Source organism: Tupaia chinensis, unplaced genomic scaffold, assembly GCF_000334495.1.
Source record: "Tupaia chinensis unplaced genomic scaffold, TupChi_1.0 Scaffold148012_1, whole genome shotgun sequence".
NCBI classification, from domain to species: Eukaryota; Metazoa; Chordata; class Mammalia; order Scandentia; family Tupaiidae; genus Tupaia; species Tupaia belangeri.
The window spans coordinates 2587567-2605487 of NW_006207862.1; the positions used below are offsets into that span (position 1 = coordinate 2587567).

Here is a 17921-nt window from a genome sequence, read left to right on the forward strand (position 1 = left end):
GAAGCTCTGGCCAGCAGGACAGCTGCAGTGGGGCTGGCTGCCCTAGCCCCTGGCCCCCACAGCCTGCCTCCTTCCCTGCTGGGCTCGTCTGGGACGTCCCCTCCATTTCCGTGACAGGATTAGGGACTTGATGGGTGGATGTGCAGTTTACTTCGGGAGTGGGAGGCACCCTTTGGGGGGAGGCCGTGGGGGCTGAAAGGGACTTCCGACGAGAGCTGCCACAGCAGATTCTGAGGCAGAAAATCCTATTTCTCAGTCCTTAATTCCAGTCAATTCCAGTCAAAGGGCTGATAGGCATCGGCTGGCAGTAATTTGTGCAGTTTATCCGTTCTTTTCACCTTCTATCGGCCCTTCACTGACGGGCAGGCCGACATGCTGCTGCTCGAGTGAGGAAATTAAAATTTGATGCAATAATCCCAAATAAGAAGGATTTTATTAGGTAATATATACACTTTAGATGAGGCATGCTAGCCTGATACACTGATAGAAGGATGCATACATGCTGGGAGCCGCAGATAAAGAGGGGAGCCAGGGAGAGCGGGAAGGGTCCCAGTGTAGGCCTGGGACAGCAGGGAAGGCCAGGGTTGGGCGATGCCTGGACCCCTAGTCCTGGAGGTTGAAAAGGTCACAGTGTGTCTCAGGCCTGGCCCGGCCTGGGAATTGCTGCATTACATCAGGGCTCCACACTATAAAGGGACATGGAGGACCCAAATCAAGGCACGGAAACCGATTAGAAGCCTGGAAAAGTCGGGCTCGGAGTGTGCAGGAATCGGCCTGCAGGAGAAAAGCCACGCAAGAGCTGGGGGAAACCTGAGGACTCCTTTCAAGTGTGGAGATGAAAGAAGGGCAGAGGAGGGTGGACACGGCAGGATTCTGGGGGTGCCAGGCAGCATCGGGAGACTGACACTCCCACTCCACTGCCTCATCTGGTTCCCCCAGCCCTGTCCTGACCCAAGCAAGGGGCTCAGATATGCCCCTCCTGGAACATGGGTCCACAGCTTCCTGGGGACTGTCTTAGTGTCCTTGTTGGGGCAGAAGAAAACCTTGGCAAGGCAGAGATATCAAGATCCCTGAGCCTAATGGAAGAGGATCATATCAGACACTAAGAAACTTAGTGGAAGTAAGTGGGAGAGTGTCCAGCTTGCTCAGACTCAGGGGTCACTCTAGCAGGAGCCCATGGCATCATCTGGAGAGGAGAGATGTGGACTTGCCCAGGGCCCTGCACGCAGGGCCTAATAGATGCCTGATGGCTGGGTAAAAGCATGAACGGATGGACGCACAAACCCAGGACTCAGCCAATCTTAAAACAAAGACGTGTCGTAGTTTGATTTAGTATTGCTCTACTGAGACATAGCGATGCTGGAAAAGGATAAGCCAGAGGGTCTCAGGGGACACTCAGAGGGAACACCCATCGTGCCAGCTTCTGAGAGCCCGAGATGAAGCTGAAGCTCGAAGCCTGACTGAACCTGACCGTGATCATTGACCAACCAAGTCACAAACCACTGTTTGAAGTCTGCTAGGTGCCAGTGCTCACTGGGTGCTTTACACACACCCACTCTTCCAGTCCTTAAAACCCTGAGGTGAGGGAGGCACTCCTGTAGACATGGCTTGCCCCATTTCCTCTGTGAAGAAGTGGTTATGAGGTTGTGTGGTGGCCAAGGTGAGGGAACAGCAGAGCCGGACGTCTCTAATTCCCTGGGCTGCTCCGCCCATGTCCTGCACTTAAGCCATGTTGGCTTCAGGCATCTTCTCTGGGCTCAGCCCTGGGCTCTCAGCCTGGGAGACCCTGAGACAATGTCCCAGAGACTCAGGGAACCTTGATTACTGGGGACCCCAGAGAAACCTACTTAGAAGCTCATGAGAAAATGGAATTAAGGCCTGGCTTTATTTGGGTACAAATGCTTTGAAATCCATGTGTAATGTGTTCATAATACTAATTTTCCATGAGCTTTTTGAATACACCCTCCCACCCCCAACCCGTTCGTGGGTGAATGTTACACGTGAGACTCCTGTGGAAGTGGTAAACTGTGCAGCACAGACAGAGCCAACTCTACCAGAGTCAAGGGGGTGGGATTGCTGTCTCTGGAATCGGGGGGACAAGCCAGGGAGACAATTCTAAGAAGCATGGTGAGTGACAGCCAGCTCTGCAGCACAGTGGCTAAGTGTTCTGCAGGGACAGGAGAGGGGCTGGATCCCACACAGCCAATCATGCTTCAAATCCTAGCCCTGACCACTTAAACTGGGCAAACTGGGACCCTGACAAGATGAAGAAATGCAGGAAAAGACTGTGGCATGACCAGGCCTCGTTGGGGTAGGGGGGTTTCTCTCAATCTCTCTCTCTCTCTCATGTGTATACTCTCTGACATTAGAAGAAGGAAGGAGGACAAAGAAAGTGGAAAACATTGGGATGTCTCCCTCTGCTCTCAAAGTAGCTTCAAAACGCATAGCAGCAGGCTGGAAGGTATCTTGCTTACTGGAGTCTCCAGGGCATACCTGGTCCCAAGAAGGACGTGGCAAACCCGAGCCCCACACACCTGGAGACCAAAGCTCAGCACTTTGAAGTAGCCAATCAAGGATGCCTATGGTCAGGACAGTCAAGGTCTTCAAAGCGGGGGCCAGCCTCCCGCGGCCTGTGGTGGCCTAGGAGCATGGTTTGCTCATCTGTCACTCATGCTCAATTCTGTGAGCCTGTGCAGGCATGCAGGTGGGGCCCCGATCGTGCACAATGCAGGCGACTGTTCCACTTTGCTCTCAAAGCTGAATCCTTCCTCTAAGCACACAGAGGCCCCTCATACTGAGGCTTATTTTTCTCTCCCCAAGCTGTGTCTTGCCAGAGGAGACACATTTGTCTAGGTTATCAGCCCAGAGCACTGTTTTATTCTAGTTTGCCCTAAAGCACGGGTGGCTATCAGGTAAGGGATGCTATTTCCTGCCTGGCCCACCTGCAGCCCCTGTGGAGTGGCAGTGGCATGCTTGGTTCTCTAAGACCCATAGCTGACTGGGCCAAAGATGGGCACATGGCCCAGGGGTGGTAGATCTACAGGCTGGCTGGTGACCTATGACCTTGTGATACAGCACAAAATCAGGAACTTCTCTTGAAAACATGGACTTGAGAAACCCCAAAACTGAGCAGTTAGGGAGGGAAGCTGGAGTCGTAAGCTCTCAGGGAAGAGCCAAGGTCTGGAAGGAGAGCAAGCTGCCACCATCTTGGGTAATGCTGATTGTCTGAGAGGCAATGACACAGGGAGCATGGTGACCACTCTGCCATTTCGTTTCACCTGAAGGCGTCCACATCCGTCTTCTAGCCCAGTCTGGACTATCCATCACTCCATGAAAGTCTTTCTAAATTTTTCCCCTTGATTTGCCCTAGTGAATCTTTGTTCTTTGCCACTCAGAGTCCCCTGGGGATGTCGTGAGAAGGTGAGAAGATGGATATGAAGAGGAGGCTGGGTTTTCATGGTGTTAGGACATCATCCATGCACAGGGGCTGGGAGGAGGAAATGCCAAGGAGAAGCCCGTCCCATGAGAAGGGCCCCATTCCTAACAGAAGCTCAGAGGTAATCCTGCAGGGCCAGGGCCAGGACCAGGGTCAGGTGTGTGTTTGTGTGTGTGTGTGTGGGGGGGCTTGTGTAGGGGGGAATGTGGTTCTTACCGGAGGAGAATGCTCATAGATGTTGGTGCTGTAAGGCAGGTTGATAAAGATGGGGTCCATGTCCTGGACATCCGTGATGATAATGGCCAAGTTGGCTAGGGTGGACAAAGGCCTGGTTTTGTCTTGATCCTGAGAGACAAAGAGAGCACACAGCCTTTGGTTAAGTGATGTCATGGACACGCACACACACACACACACAACTTGGAGGCCTTCAAAAAGTTCAGGGATGGTCCAGCCTCTGTGGTACAGCCAGTAGCATACTAGACTGTGGAGCTGGAAGCCACGTGTTGGCCATGGTTCAAATTCCTGGCAAGTGCAAGGAAGGGCTTAGTAAGAGGAAGTTCAAAAACTCTAAGAACCTACAATGATTTCTTTCTGTGTGCTTGAAAACACAGCAGGCCCAAAGGAGGGTCACAATCTAATGTCACAAAGCGAGGCTGCGGTAGAGCCAGATCTACCCCCGGCCGACCCAGGCCTGACTACCCTGGATGTCTGGGGGTGGGAAGATTGGCTCGGGGTGGAGATGGTACCATCCTTAGCTCCTTTGTGGGTTCAGCCAGAGGGCCACAGCCCCTCTTCATGTCCACTTCCTTCCCCTCCTCATCTCAGGGCATCAAGGGACTGACTAGTATGGGGACTCCTCTGAAGAAAGGCCCTTTGGTAACAGACAGACTTAACTCTGGGACCCAGGTCCCTGCTCAGGGCTCCACATACACAAGTCAAGTGACTTTTCCAGTCTAAACAGCAGGGGGAGCTCCAGGGCCTGTGACATTTGGGGGATTTCTGGAAGGAATCCTGATAGGTCATGCAGGCCACCCCCCTATGGTGATGCAGGCAATGTTTGAACCCTTATCATTGGTCATTTAACCCTCTAAAATTTACCTAGAAAGGAAACCAGAAACCCATCTTCTAGTACCCTAAAATACACAGCCATCTATGATAAACTGCTTAATTAGCTTGTTGCTATTGAATAATAATAGCCAACAACTTAATATCAATTATGGTATTGCAGTACAGATTATATATCTAGCATTGTGTTAGGCACTTAATTTGCATGTGTAGTTATCAGGGGTCTTTTATTCAGATGAGGTAACAGAGGTTAAGAGAACTTAAGTGAGACCAGCAGTTAGTGTAATGGCTATGTCACTGAACTCCTATGTAGCTGATGGTGGTTCGAGTCCTGGACCTGGTGGCTTAAACTCACGCCGGGCGCGTGTGCGTGCATACCCAAGATACTGAGAGGAGAATGGAGGAGAAGGGATTGTATTGTGGCCATCCCCCCAGGGGGGTGATTTCTTGCTTTCTGTCTCTCTCTGTCTCTCTGGTGAGCGCACACCCCCTGTAGCAAAAATCTCTCAAAAAAAAAAAAAAAAGAGCTTAAGTAATTTGCCCAGAGTCACACAGTGGTAAGTGTACAACCAGGACCCAAACTCAGGTGTTTTTACATAGAAATCTGACCGTAACCACCTTGATTTGGAGTCCTGACATCAGCTCAGCCTCTGACTTGTTAGGTAACTTCCAATGAGTTCGCATTCCTTCCCAAAGCCCCTATGTCCTCTGCAGTGAGACTGAATGACCTCTATAGCTTTGGGGACTTGTAAACTCTCTGGCCTGGGATTTAAGGAGTGACCAGATGCAGGCTAGGTCTCCCTTGCTTTGTCTGGGGTGACTTGAATGATTGAAGTAAGGCATTCCTTATGTTACAAAGAGGCTGCCGCCTGCTTGCTCCCTCCAGAGACACAGTCACAGAGCCCAGGAGAAGGGAGGGCTGACTGTCTTTAAGAGTCCTTAGGGGCATGGCCCAGCACAGAGGTAAGTAAGGCAAGTGCCTTGCAAGGCTGGAAGCCATATGGCTGACTAGGTTTGGATCGCTGGGCCAGCTTGAAAACATGCTGGGTTTGCACAGGAGTACCCAGGAGAAGTTAGAGACCTGGGGAAAGGGGATTGTGACATGATGAAGGCTCATCAAGGTGCTTCTCTCTCTCTCTTCCTATCATTAAAAGATGAAAAAGTCCATGGGACCAGCAGTTAGCATAATGGCTATGTCACTGAACTCCCACGTAGTCGAACACGGTTCGAGTCCCAGACCCAGTGGCTTAAACTCACACCGGATGTGTGTGCATGTGTGCCCAAGATCCCTAGAGGAGAATGGAGGAGAAGGGATTGTGGCGTGGCCATCCCCCTGGGAGATGATTTCTCGCTTTCTGTCTCTCTTGTGAGCGCATGCGCCCTTATGGTAAAAAACTCTCCAAAAAAAAAAGTCCTGAGGGGCAGTGAAGGAGAGGGTGGGAGGTGAGTGCAGCAGGGCAGAGGAGTCTAGAATCAGGAGGAGCTGAGCAGAGGGGCCATAGAGTTGGGAAGGAATGTAACCTCCAGGCTCCATGTCCCTGGGTCCACAGCCCAGGCAAGAACTGCTCATGGGGAGAGCTCCAAGCTATGGACCTGAATCACTACCGGGCATGCAGGGCCAGAGGCAGGCAGCCTGCTTTTGTCCAGCTTGGCACTGCCTTCCTCATCCTGCTCCGGCAGGCACAGTCCTGCTCGTGTTGCACATGCCCCTGGATCCACCCTGGACTCTGTGGTGGGCACATCTGGCCAGGCAAGCACCCTGCCAGGCTCGCCACTGTGACCTGTGGCTCTCTCCCCTGTGGCTGCAACCCACACTGCTCAGTACGACCCACGCTGGAGAATCTCCTTGGGGACGTGCCCAGCAGCCAAGGGCGCAGCGCCAGCCCCAGGAGGGACTCCAGGCATCAGCTCATTCAGAACAAGTGGGAAGCCAACTACCAAGGGAGTTCTGCTGCTTCAGCCTGATTGCTGGGAGATTAGCAGCAATTTAACTGTATTCATCTTCCCAGCTTGAGCTCAGGGCTCTTGATAGGCCTGGCCACCCAGACTCTTGCCTGTGCCCAGCTCTGGTGTATTCCCCACAGCCCAGTCACTCATGGTGAATGGACATTACCAAACAGCTCAGAGAAACAGGGCAAGCAGTGTGTGTTTCTGGGCTCAGGTATGTGCAAATGGAGAATGTGGAGAGGAAGCGTGTGTGGGTGCAAGGGCAGACTGGAGGTACAGAGAGCGTGCACTAAGAGAGAATTCCGGGCTTACAAGTTTCTTTGCTCCCAGAAGTCAGATTTACAAACAGCAGCACACAGCACCACCCAGGCAACTGACACTGTACTAGGGGAGAAAGAAAGTGAGTGTATCGGCTGCTGGGTCAGGGTCAAACACTAAGTCTGTATTCCCTGGCTTGGGCAGCCTCCCTGCATCTTGGCCAAGCCTGGGGGAATACCATCTTTCAAAACTGGATCCCAGCCCCTGTCCAGATGCCCAGCTTTGGACTTGTGCCTTGCCAAGTCGACACCCCAGAGCTGCCAACTGCCCCCAGCTACATGGAGCTCAGGGGTGGACGATGCTACATATCAGACAAATGGGTCCTGGAGGGTCAAGAAGGATTCCCACAGGTTGTTTTGCTCTTGGCCCAAGCTTTGCAAACAGAAATCTAAGGGACAGCAGGCCAGCTTCCAGCCCTGCTGCCAGCTGATGGCTCCAGCTGTGCCCTGCGGCAGCAGCCTGGAGTAGGAGAGGAGAGTACAGAAAAGGACTGCACAGGTGTGGCTTGCTTGTCTCCCAGGTCCTTGCAAATGGCTAATGACAAAGGCCAAGCTGCAGGCTCTGGAGACTCAGAGACTCCTGGCACAGGGCCTCCTGGCATGGGGACTGGACTGAGAGTCAGAAGATGTGGGTTAGGGCCCTTGCTCCCACCACTCACAGGTCACATCAGTCTCAGCTCCCAAGTGGGGGGAACTACTCCTCTCCTGCCTCCCTCCCTTGACTAGCTCAGTCCAGAATTTCCCAGGGCCAGCAGGGTGCTTGGCACAGAAGGATAGATGCTCTCTACTATGTAAGAGTCACCCCCAGATAGAGTAGAGGCCTGGGACCCTCTTGTTAGATGTGTCAGGACACACCCGATTGACAGCTCTAGGCTGTGTTCCAGAGTGAACAGACAGATGCACTGTGAGTGTCCCAAGGAGGTTACTAGTGCAGGCCTTGGAGCTGGGCTCTTGGGTGACTGGAATTGCTCTAGTGCCTCAGCTTTCATCTGTAAAATGGGCATCTTAATACGACTTAAGACAGGGGGCTGTTCGAGGTTTATGGAGACCATCTATTCACAGTGCTGGGACACAGCAGGACCACCTGTAACATTAGCTGCCATTATTATTATTACTACTCCCACTGGAATCATGATTACAGAGTGTTGACTGCGGAACAGGGATGCTTCACTGGAATGTCCTGTTGCTCTCTCAGAGGGTGGGCACAGGATGGCAACTGGCTGCCGCTGGATGCGGGGACTCACCGTGGCGTTCACGGTGAGCTGGTAGGCCTGCGTGGTCTCGTAGTCCAGCTCTCGGATCACAGTGACAATGCCGCGGGCGCTGTCAATGGCGAAGAACTGGGAGGGGGGCTGGAAGGAGTAGAGAACGCTGCCGCCTGCACCCAGGTCGGGGTCCGTGGCATTCACGATGAAGATGGGCGTCCCCACCGGTGTGTTCTGGGAATGAGAGCAAAGCAAATAAGAGGTGAGCTGGAGCTCGGAGCAGCTGCCTTCATCAGGGACTAGTCCCCCAAAGCCCATTAGCCATGTCCCTTTCAGCCAACCAGGTCCTGGGCTTTGTCATTTTCATTCTAAGAGGGTTCGGAGGAATTTAAAATGCAGTATCTATTTTTTTCCCGTTTTTTTTGATGGCCTCCTGGTGGCTGTAACAGCACCAGTTCCAAAGACAGTCTGTTCATCCTGGAGTTCTGGATGAGAGGCCCTTTCATTCCTGAAAGCCCTGCTTCTCAGTGGCTTTGCTTCCTCTGTGGAGTGCCTTTGGCTGCCCAAGCCTGGCGGCTCTGGAGGGTATCTGCCTGTTGAGGAGGTTCCAAGGCCAGGGAGCCCCAAGGTGTGTGCCTTGGGGCTCTGGCAGGAGCCCTTAGGGTTTTGTCTGGCCCTATGGAAGTTGCTGGGTTGACCCTGGGGAGAGGCATTGCCTTGCCCTGAGCCCTAACAACCTGCCCCACACCTGTTTAAATATCCCTGCCTCTTCCATGGAGCCTTCCAAGATTGGCTCTGCTCTACAATGTGTATAAACCCCTGCCCCTTTCTGTCTTAGGTCTCCAGTTAAATGCGACTTCCTCATACAGGACTTTCAGACCCGTAAGGCAGGCCAGCCCCCACCATGCCACCCCTGCCACTGTTTTCAAGTGGGGTCCCACAGTACCCTGGTGTTCTTCAGCACAGCACCCACGTTTCTCCTACAGTTCCTCAGTGAGCGTCATCTTCCCTCATAGCATATGTGCCGTGGAAGCCATGGGGCTCGACCGGCCTTGCCGAGCACAGTGCCTGCACACAGCAGGTGTTCAGTAACTATCCGTTGCAGACATGGGGATGACTCTCTGGACGAACATGTCACACTCTGAGTATCTGTTTGCAGCCCCTGCACGGCTGCCAGCACGCAATGCTGCAGCACCTACCACAGGGCCTGGCATGCCTATTAAATACAGGCCGACTGGATTTATTTGTAATTTAGTGAACTCTGGACACACCTGGGGATAGGCAATCTAATGAGATCCTTCACAGAGACAAGAAAGTAGTAACAATCACAGATTGTTAGTACTGTGCTAGACCTGTGCTAGGGGCTGCATCTGTCAGCTCTGTAACAAGTAGCTTTCCGGGTGATAGCTATTGTCCTGTTCTATAAATGAATGGGAGGCTCAGAGTGGTTAAGTAACTTGCCCAAAGTCACACAGCTAGGCGGTGGTAGAAGGCCTTGCATTCATGTTTAGCTTTTTTTTTTTCTTTTTACAAATTTAAAAATGTTTCTTCATTTATTTCTTTCATAAGCAAGAGAGAGAGCGAGCAAGAGCACTCCCTGGGTCTTGACACAATCCAACAGCAGCCATGGTCAGCTCTTGATCATGGGCTCCCATACACCTGGCATGTTCAGGGAGTACTCCAGATGCAAACATGGAAGCTTTCCACACTAGCTAGTCTTGCAGAGCACTGCCTTCCCACTGTATCACGGCCAGGCCCCCTGGGTTTAGCTGACTCTAAGTGCACAATCTTAAACTGTATACTAAATACTCCTCGGAAATACTGAGAGCAGTTTAACTTCTCTGTACAATGCTGAGGTCAATATGCCAGCACGGATAGACCCTCAGCCAGGAGAGGGGGACTGGCCCGTAAATTCCCAGAGAGCAAAGACTACCTTCCCATCCTCGGTATTTTCTTTATACTGGGACCAGGTCCCTGGCATCTGTAGAGCTCTGTTTAAGGTGCCATCCACCTCCCCACCCCTCTGTGCTGCCATGACCTGAACCCTGTATCACCCACTCCCCTAGGCAGCTTCCTTCTTTGGGGACCAACCTCGGGTATCCTGGGAGCCCTTTCCAGGCTCTGACAGACTATGTACTTGAGGCAGGTGTTCTTTATATGGTCATATGGTCCCTAGTCAGTGCCACAGAGCTGCCATGGTTTCTTCCTGAGTTTGCTGATTCTTCTGTACCAGTAAACCGTCAGGCTGGGGCAAGCTCAACACTCTCCCATCACCAACCACTCTATCCTCTAGGGACAGAGGGAAGGCAGTGGGAGGCCCCCTCCTCCTCACCATCCACAATTCCCCAGAGCCATCTGCATAGAACACAGGCCCTCACAGTACAGCTTGGTCTCCCCTTCCCACTTTATTTCCTGGTGGTGTGGAGCTATTGGTACTTCTTACACCCTGATGGGATATGGGAAGTACAAACACCTCACACCTCTGGGTCTTGGAACTGCCCTTCCTTTGCTAGATCTGCCCTCCCCAACTTGGAAGCTTGGAAAACAGGTGCTCGTTCCCTCCAAAAGAGAACCAAGTCTGCAAGGAGTGCAAGGGTTTTACGGATGGAATCCCAGCCCCTCTGTGTGTCTTTGGGTTAATTACTTAATCTCTCTGACCCATACTCTGTCTCTGCCCACTGAAGTCATTAATACCTCATTGGGTTAGTGTGAAGAGTACTTAGTTCCCGAGTGTAAACTTCCCAGCCGATGAGTGCAGAGAAGACAGCCGTGGTGACTGCACTGTCTGCACGCCTTCTAAAGGGGAACAGTCAGGAGTGCCTCTAAGAGTAGGGCAGAGAGGTGTCAAGAAGCACTGTGAATATTAATGGCACCTGTTGGACATCTCATCTGCTTTCCACTCCTGCCCCTAGATTCACTGGGTACACTCTTCTGTCATCCCCCAACCCCAGGATTCTTAGTGGATCACATCCCCAAGTGCTCCTGTTAGCTGGCTTCCAGCTGGGTCCTGCCAATGGGAGGTTGTGATGGGAACTCAGAGAATAGGAGGAAGAATTTGCCAGCTCCAGCTCAGCAGCCACCCCTTGGGTGCCTCAACATCCCTGTTTCCCCCAACCCTGCCAGTGCTCAGCAAATAATCTCTTCATGGAAATGCCTTTACTGGAACTACCTGGGACAATGGATGCAGGCTCCCTGCAAATATATACCTGATCCACCTCTTGCAGAGCCCTAGAGACTGAAGTCCCCTGGCTGGGTTCTGTGAGGCGCTGACATTTTCATTGAGTGGCATTGCCCTTCAGGTCTTTCTGAGATTCTCGATAGCCTATGGTCCTCTTTCTATTACCCAACCCTCCTCTAGATTAACCATGATTCCCAGGTGGAGAAATGGAAGCATAAAAAACCAACTTATCCTTGGGACCAACAGTTAGCATAATGGCTATGTCGCTGGACTCCCATGTAGTCAACCGCGGTTCAAGTCCCAGACCCAGTGGCTTGAAACTCATGCCGAGCATGTGTGCGTGCGTGCCCAAAATCCCAAGAGGAGAAGAGATTGCGGCATGACCATCCCCCCAGGGGGTGATTTCTCGCTTTCTGTCTCTCTGCTTCTCTCTATCTGTCTGGTGAGCGCACAGGCCCTATGGCAAAAACCTCTCAAAAAACAAACAAACAAACAAAAAAACCCAACTTATCCAAGTCTCCAGAACCAGTCCTATGAGTTTAGCACAAAACGGTTCACGGGGGCCTGCATGGGCCATATGGAAAGGACATAGAGTAGCCAGCTCTCTGTGTGGCAGCTACACAGCAACTGAGAGCACTGGGCCAGGAGGCTCAACACACCCTGTGTGGAGTCAGTGCCCAGAGGAGGGACGGTTCCCATGAGAGGCCCGTTCTCCAGCCCCAGCCTCAGGGAGGAAAGGACATTTCACCCATCCACACTGTGGGTCCGAGCCATGGCTCTCTCAGCATTTGGTCTGAGGATTTAAGAGCAGGATGCAAGAAACAGTGGAGAAAGAGGAAAAAGGTGATGGTCCCCGTGTCTGACCTTCTTGGATTATGCTTCATGCCCTGGAGTGAAAACCCATTCAATTTCTGCATAACTTAGAAAAGGTTTTAAACAGGCCTGGCAAAGAGCCATTCAAGAAGGGCCAAACTATTGGAGAGAAAAGAATGCTGACTTCCTGCATTTCAGGGCCTGGGTGCCACACTCTGTCAGGGAGACAGAAGGTGGGGGAAACTCCTCAGCACATCCTCGGGGGGCCCTCGGAGCCCCCAGCTGCTGTTCCATGGAAATGCACAGATGTGCACACAGACCGAGCAAGCAGATTTCCTCTATCGGGCCAGGTGCATCTGGTTCCTAAGTATCTTGCAGACACTAAAACTTGGTAGCTCAGAGCACAAACTCTGAGTTAGACATCCAGAATTTGAGTCTTTGTTTCCCTTTACTGTCTGTCCCTCAGACATATGTGGCTAACTCTCTTTTGGCCTCAGTTTCTCCATCTGCAAAATGGCGCTATTGACAACACATATCCACTAGGGTGGCTGTGAAATAGAATCACAAAGGTATGAAAAAAAGAGCCTCTTGCTGAGCTAGGCACCTGGTCATACTGAGTAACAAATGGTTGTTACGATGGTTATTAAAATGGTAATAAAATACCATTATAGCTAAGGAGAATGAGACACAGCATAAACAATGAATACATCTCCTCATCACTAACTTGGACAAACTTCCTCATGAACTTGGGCATCTGAAAATTCAGAAAGAGCTTCTGCCCTGATTGATTCTTGACTGCTGCAGATGTGCGTGGGTGGGAAAGCCTGAGGAGACCCCATAAAGAGGGGTTGAGAGCCTGTAAGAGAAGGGGAGGGATGTAAAGGGGGGGGTGAGGCGGGTACCTGGAGGCAGTCTTGACCGTACACTACTCTGGGATGGTGTGAGTGTAAGAGCTGGATGAAACCTTGGGGTTTATCTAGTGCAGCCTCTCCATTTTACAGACAGGAAGTGTGAGCCTAGAAAGGGAATGTGCTTTGCTTCGGGTCTTTCAGGAGGTCATGGCAGAGCTGTGGCTGGAAGCTGGGTATCTTGACTCATATATACTGTTCTTCCCTCCCCACCACAGAGATGCCAACCCCTGCCACCCTGCCAACCCCCATTCCAAGAAAAGCTGCTCTTCATACCCATAGCTCTGTTCAAGTGAATGGATCAAGGAGGCCACGTTTATACCAAGAGACTTCAGACTGAGCCCACTGATCAGTTCTGAGGGTAACCACCTGACCCATACAGACCAGTCAGATGGGTTCTGGGATGATAAATCAATGTCTTCTGGGAATCTGCAAAGAAAGATCCTTGCTGTCTGGGTTAGGGCTGGTGTAGGTACCATGACAGACTGAAAGCCACATGGAGGCCACACGTGGCAGAGAAACCAAGAGAAGGCAGAGGACGCCCATCTGCAGTGTGGGGAATAGAGTGTGGTGAGACAGAGAAACAGAGAGAAGGGGCTCGAAGAGCTTCCTGCCCTGGTCCTCACAGGCCCCTCCTGGACTTCATTTCCTGCCCTTGGCTGTGGTTTTGTGGTACTGTCTGTTTGTGCTTCCTGTGGTACCCCTTTGCTCACATCATCCTCTGTGGGTCTCAGCTCCTCACTCCCACCTGGCAACTCCAGCCATGAGCAAGGCCCCCTGATTCTCACAGCTCTGCCCAGACTCTCCCTGACCCTCTCCTTCTTGGCTTCTGCCCTTAAAGGGCCACAGCTGGGCCCCTGAAAGCACAGCTGAAGGCCACTGCTCCCACACTGCTCATGGGCACAGCACCTGCCACAGGCCGGGAGGCAATCGCAGGGAGAATGTCACGGCCAGAGGCATGCCAGCTCCCTCTTCTTTCTAAGTGTCTCCAGATACCCCTTTAACATGTTCATCCACTCAGGTCACTGGCAGTTATCAGCACGCATCTGGGAGGTGGCGGGGTGAGCAGGGGACAGCTGGATCATGGATTTGCCACAGCTAGGGCAGGTCCAGGGGAGAGATGCTCCGCAGAGCAGGCTCTGCCATCTGAGGACAAGGAGACCAGGGAAGGTGGCTCTCTAGTGTTTGTGGTGGGGCTTCAGGAGTCTACAGAACCATGGGCCCGTGAAAACAGGGACAAAAGGCCCATTCAGGTAGGACTGGGCCCGCCCCATTATAGGGAACACCTTTACTGTGGAAATTGGCCCTGGGTCCTTCTTGCTGGATATAGCAGTATGATCTTGGAGGAAGGCCCCCCTGGGCGTGATGACTCCTGTTTCAGAGGCATGCCTCTGGATCTTCTTCCCTACCCAACCCTGGTTCTAGCGCCCCTTCCTCTGTGACACCACTCCACCTCCTCCCTCATGGCTTCTGGGCCATTCCAGAGAAGTCCATCCAAATGCACCACTCGTGACCCCAGGAGACTGGGCAGTGTGCTTAGGCCTCATCCCCTTCAAAACCCTGCACCTGCCAGGCTGTCCTTCTCAGCAAGTGGCCCACACCCTGCAGGTCACAGGCAGGGCAGGTGCTGCCTCTTCCAGTTCCCATTTAAGCTCCACATCACTTTTGATGGACCTGCTATAAATGGGCCACCCTGTGCAATTCAGAGACAAATAAATCTTTTTGCTACTCCTGGGGTGACAAGGGAATAGACTCTGAGAAAGTTCTGCCGTGCAAGGGATCTCGTTCGTTAATAACAATGATAAATAGCTCGCTTCTCACATGCAGTGCGAGTTACATTACACTCTGGGCTTCTCCAGAGGTGCTGGGGTGCTCACTGGAACGGGGTGTGTGTGTGTGTGTGTGTGTGTGCAGCAGAGGAGAAGGGGCCAGACAAGAGAGGCAGGGAGGGGGCAGGAGAAAACAGAGACAGAGCGAGTGGCAGTGAAAGGGGAAGGGGAGAGGGTGGTGAGGGAGGAAGAAACACAGGGTACAGAGAAGAATGGGATGGGCCCTTAGATAAGGCAGAACTGGCACCAGAGGGGAAGGAGAGCAGCAGGGAACAGAATGTGCAAGAAAAGACAGTGGAGAAAAGTCAGGAGAAAGGACTAACAGAAAGAGGAAAAGTGAACCAAAGCAAGGAGGCACACGACGAAGCAGAAGCCGTGAGGGAAGGGAAGACAGGACAGTGAGAGATGGAAGTCCATACCTACCATCTCTGTGGTGGCTCCTCCAGTTACATTTACTCTGTACTCTTGGCCAAACCTGGGCAAAAAGCCCTGCCATTTCCACTGAAGGTGCCATCTCTAAAGGCATTATTAATATTTATGGAATGCTTGTGAGATGCCGCTTCAGTCTTTAATATCTTATTATAGAGCCTGTTATAAAATGCATTAGTAATAAATTCCTGACAGATGGAGTTCTGACGAAGTGTAGGTGCTCTGGTGGATCAGAGCTGGGAACAGACCCTTCTGGAACTCATCTGTGTTGCTCCGAGGCTGGGCTGCTGGTCCCTGGGGTGAAGGGACTCTGTGACAGACCACATAGTCATCCTGCCATCCTCCATCCTGGTCATGCCCTTGGTTGGCCTTTTCGCGCATCTTACCTTCGTTGCTTCCTTTTCCCAGATGGAGAAATGGACGCTCAAAGAAGCAATTTGTCCAAAGCCCCACAGCTTGTAAGTGGTGGAATCGGGATTCAAATTCAGGTCACTTTTCTGTTCTTAGACCTCAGGGGCCCAGAGCTGGGGATGGAAAGTGGGCTCTGGCCCCTCCTCAAGAAGGTCTGATTCATTCATTCTCCTCTCTGCAAGGGCTGGGAGGAGGTAGGAAGCCAATGAGTGGGACTTTAGGGTGTCTGGCTTAGAGAAGAGAGGGTGAATGGGTGGGGGAACTTTAGCCCCAGAAGAATTTCAAAAAAAAAACCTCAAAATTGCATACCCTCACTAAAGTAAGGAAATGGGCTCCTTTGTAATAAGAGGAATGAAAGTCAGAAGTAAAGAACTTTGGTGGGACCAGTAGTTGGTATAATGGCTATGTTGCTGGACTCCCATGTAGTCAACCACAGTTTGAGTTCCAGACCTGGTGGCTTAAACTCAAACCAGGTGCATCTGGACCTGGTGGCTTAAACTCAAGCTGGGTGCATGTGCGGGCATGCTCAGGATCCCAGGAAGCGAATGGAGAAGAGATTGCAGCGTGGCCATCTCCCCTGGGGGGTGATTTCTCACTTTCTGTCTGTCTTTCTGGCAAGCTTATGTGCCCTACAGCAAAAACCTCTAAAGAAAAAGAAGTAAAAAACTTTGGGAACAAGGTCTCCTGGAACAAAAGGAAACACCTGCATTTTGGATGCTAGTGAGGCAGGCGCCTCTTCAGAGGTGACTCTGGAAGCTTACTGGGTTGCTCTGGGAAGGTATCATTCCAAAGACGAGTTGTGGAGGTTTCATGGCATTCCAGCTTACGAAAAGCAGTGAAGGAAGAGAACAGGGCTGTGGGAAATATGGGCTGTGTTTCTTTCTCAACCAGGCAAGAAGGCACGTGTGGACATCATCTCGGAGCCGGGGTCAGCGTCCCAACAGGGGACAGTGCAGGGAGGAGAGCCAGGAGGGGAATGTGCCCACTGGGCCTTGGATGTCTCGGGGAAACCTATCCTGGCCAGGGAGAGGGCACATCCATGTGCACAAACCCATGAGGCACACATATGCTCCAGCGCCTCTCTGCGGCAGGATCAGGAAGACAGCATTTCATGTATCTCTCTCCGCTAGTGTTTCAGTTCTCTCAGACGAGGTGTGCTGGATGTAAAAGGCACCAGATACGGTCTGTAAATGGACGGGTCGCCAGGTGGAGGTGTCAACAGAAGGAGCCCTGGAGGGTTGGGCCCTAAGTCATTCACCTCTGACATGGCTTAAGGATCTTTTAGTGGGGTGGGCTGGCCTCCCCATCTGTCTGCCTCTCCTCCAGAGCCAGTTCAGCACTCTCCCTTCTCTGGGCCCCTCCCCTTCACAGCCCTCCAGCTGCGTACTGTCTTTTCTGAAACCCTAGAAGACATTCATCAAAGTGCTTACCTAGTGGCCTGCCTGGCTTCCCGACTTCTGTGGTGTTGGCCTGCTGGAGTGATCTTGGGCTTCCCCCCTGTCTTGCCTCCCACTCTTCCTCCTTCTCTTTCTTGTTATTTACCTTGGCCACTTCTTCAGCCTTGGCTGTCACTTGTACATAGAATGCATTCAATAAATGTTTTAAAAGAATCGGGACTTTCTGGTAAACATGGCAGATTGAACACATCCATTTATTTCTGTTTTTGTCCCAAGCCCTCACCAAAATGACAATAAGGAAATTAAAAATGCATAAACCCACAAGGGCAAAAAGAACAGGCGAGGAGACAACAGCAGATGAGAGATGTCAACAAAATTCTGGAAACTAGAAACAGATGGACCAGTTACAACTGCCGTAGGAGACAGGGGAAAGCCGAAGCTTAGGTCTGTGTGTCTGAACCCTAGAAATGCTGAGGAACTACAGAGTCCAGGTGATGTAGATTGGAATAGGGTAGGGCTGGGAACAGAAAGACTGGCTGAAAATCTTCACAAAGAGTTAGACTCTCAAATCCCTCCCCTAGCTCTTGCAGAAGATATGAGATATATTTTCTGGAGGATCTAAGTTAGTCAGACTGTGGATTGGAGCTGAACGAGGCTAGGAGCTGAACGAGGCACTGAAACAGGAAGGAAATCTGTACCCACCACTCCCACCCCTGATTGGGCCTGTCAGTCTTTCAGCCTCCTGAAGATTTGACAGCCAGGCAAGAGACAGAAAAGCTGGCCTAAGGAAAGCATAAATATTAACATGCTGGGGTTCCCTCAACGAAATAGCCAGGTCCTCATTAATCACCCCAAAATAAAGCCCGCTGATTAACAAGCAGACCCCTAACCTACTGTGCCCCAAACAGCACAGTGCACTTTCAGGCAGCTAAGTGTGAACTCACTCTTAAATTTGAGCAGACATCTAAGGGTCATTAAACATTTGA

The 17921-nt window shown here is 51.7% G+C and overlaps 1 protein-coding gene across 4 annotated transcripts in view; it reads right to left on the bottom strand.

Annotated features, from left to right (window-relative positions):
• CDH23 (cadherin related 23) overlaps positions 1-17921 on the bottom strand; it is a 410231-nt gene that overhangs the window by 261611 nt on the left and 130699 nt on the right. For all 4 annotated transcript variants that reach the window (XR_003548152.1, XM_006170102.1, XM_027768917.1 and 1 more), the window contains exons 6-7: positions 8010-8204; positions 3653-3781 (exon numbers count right to left, since the gene is read on the bottom strand). Coding sequence is in view for 3 of the 4 variants with exons in the window: in XM_006170102.1 (XP_006170164.1) it covers positions 3653-3781; positions 8010-8204 (324 nt within the window). In the remaining variant the exon portion in view is untranslated. The remainder of the gene's footprint in view (positions 1-3652; positions 3782-8009; positions 8205-17921) is intronic.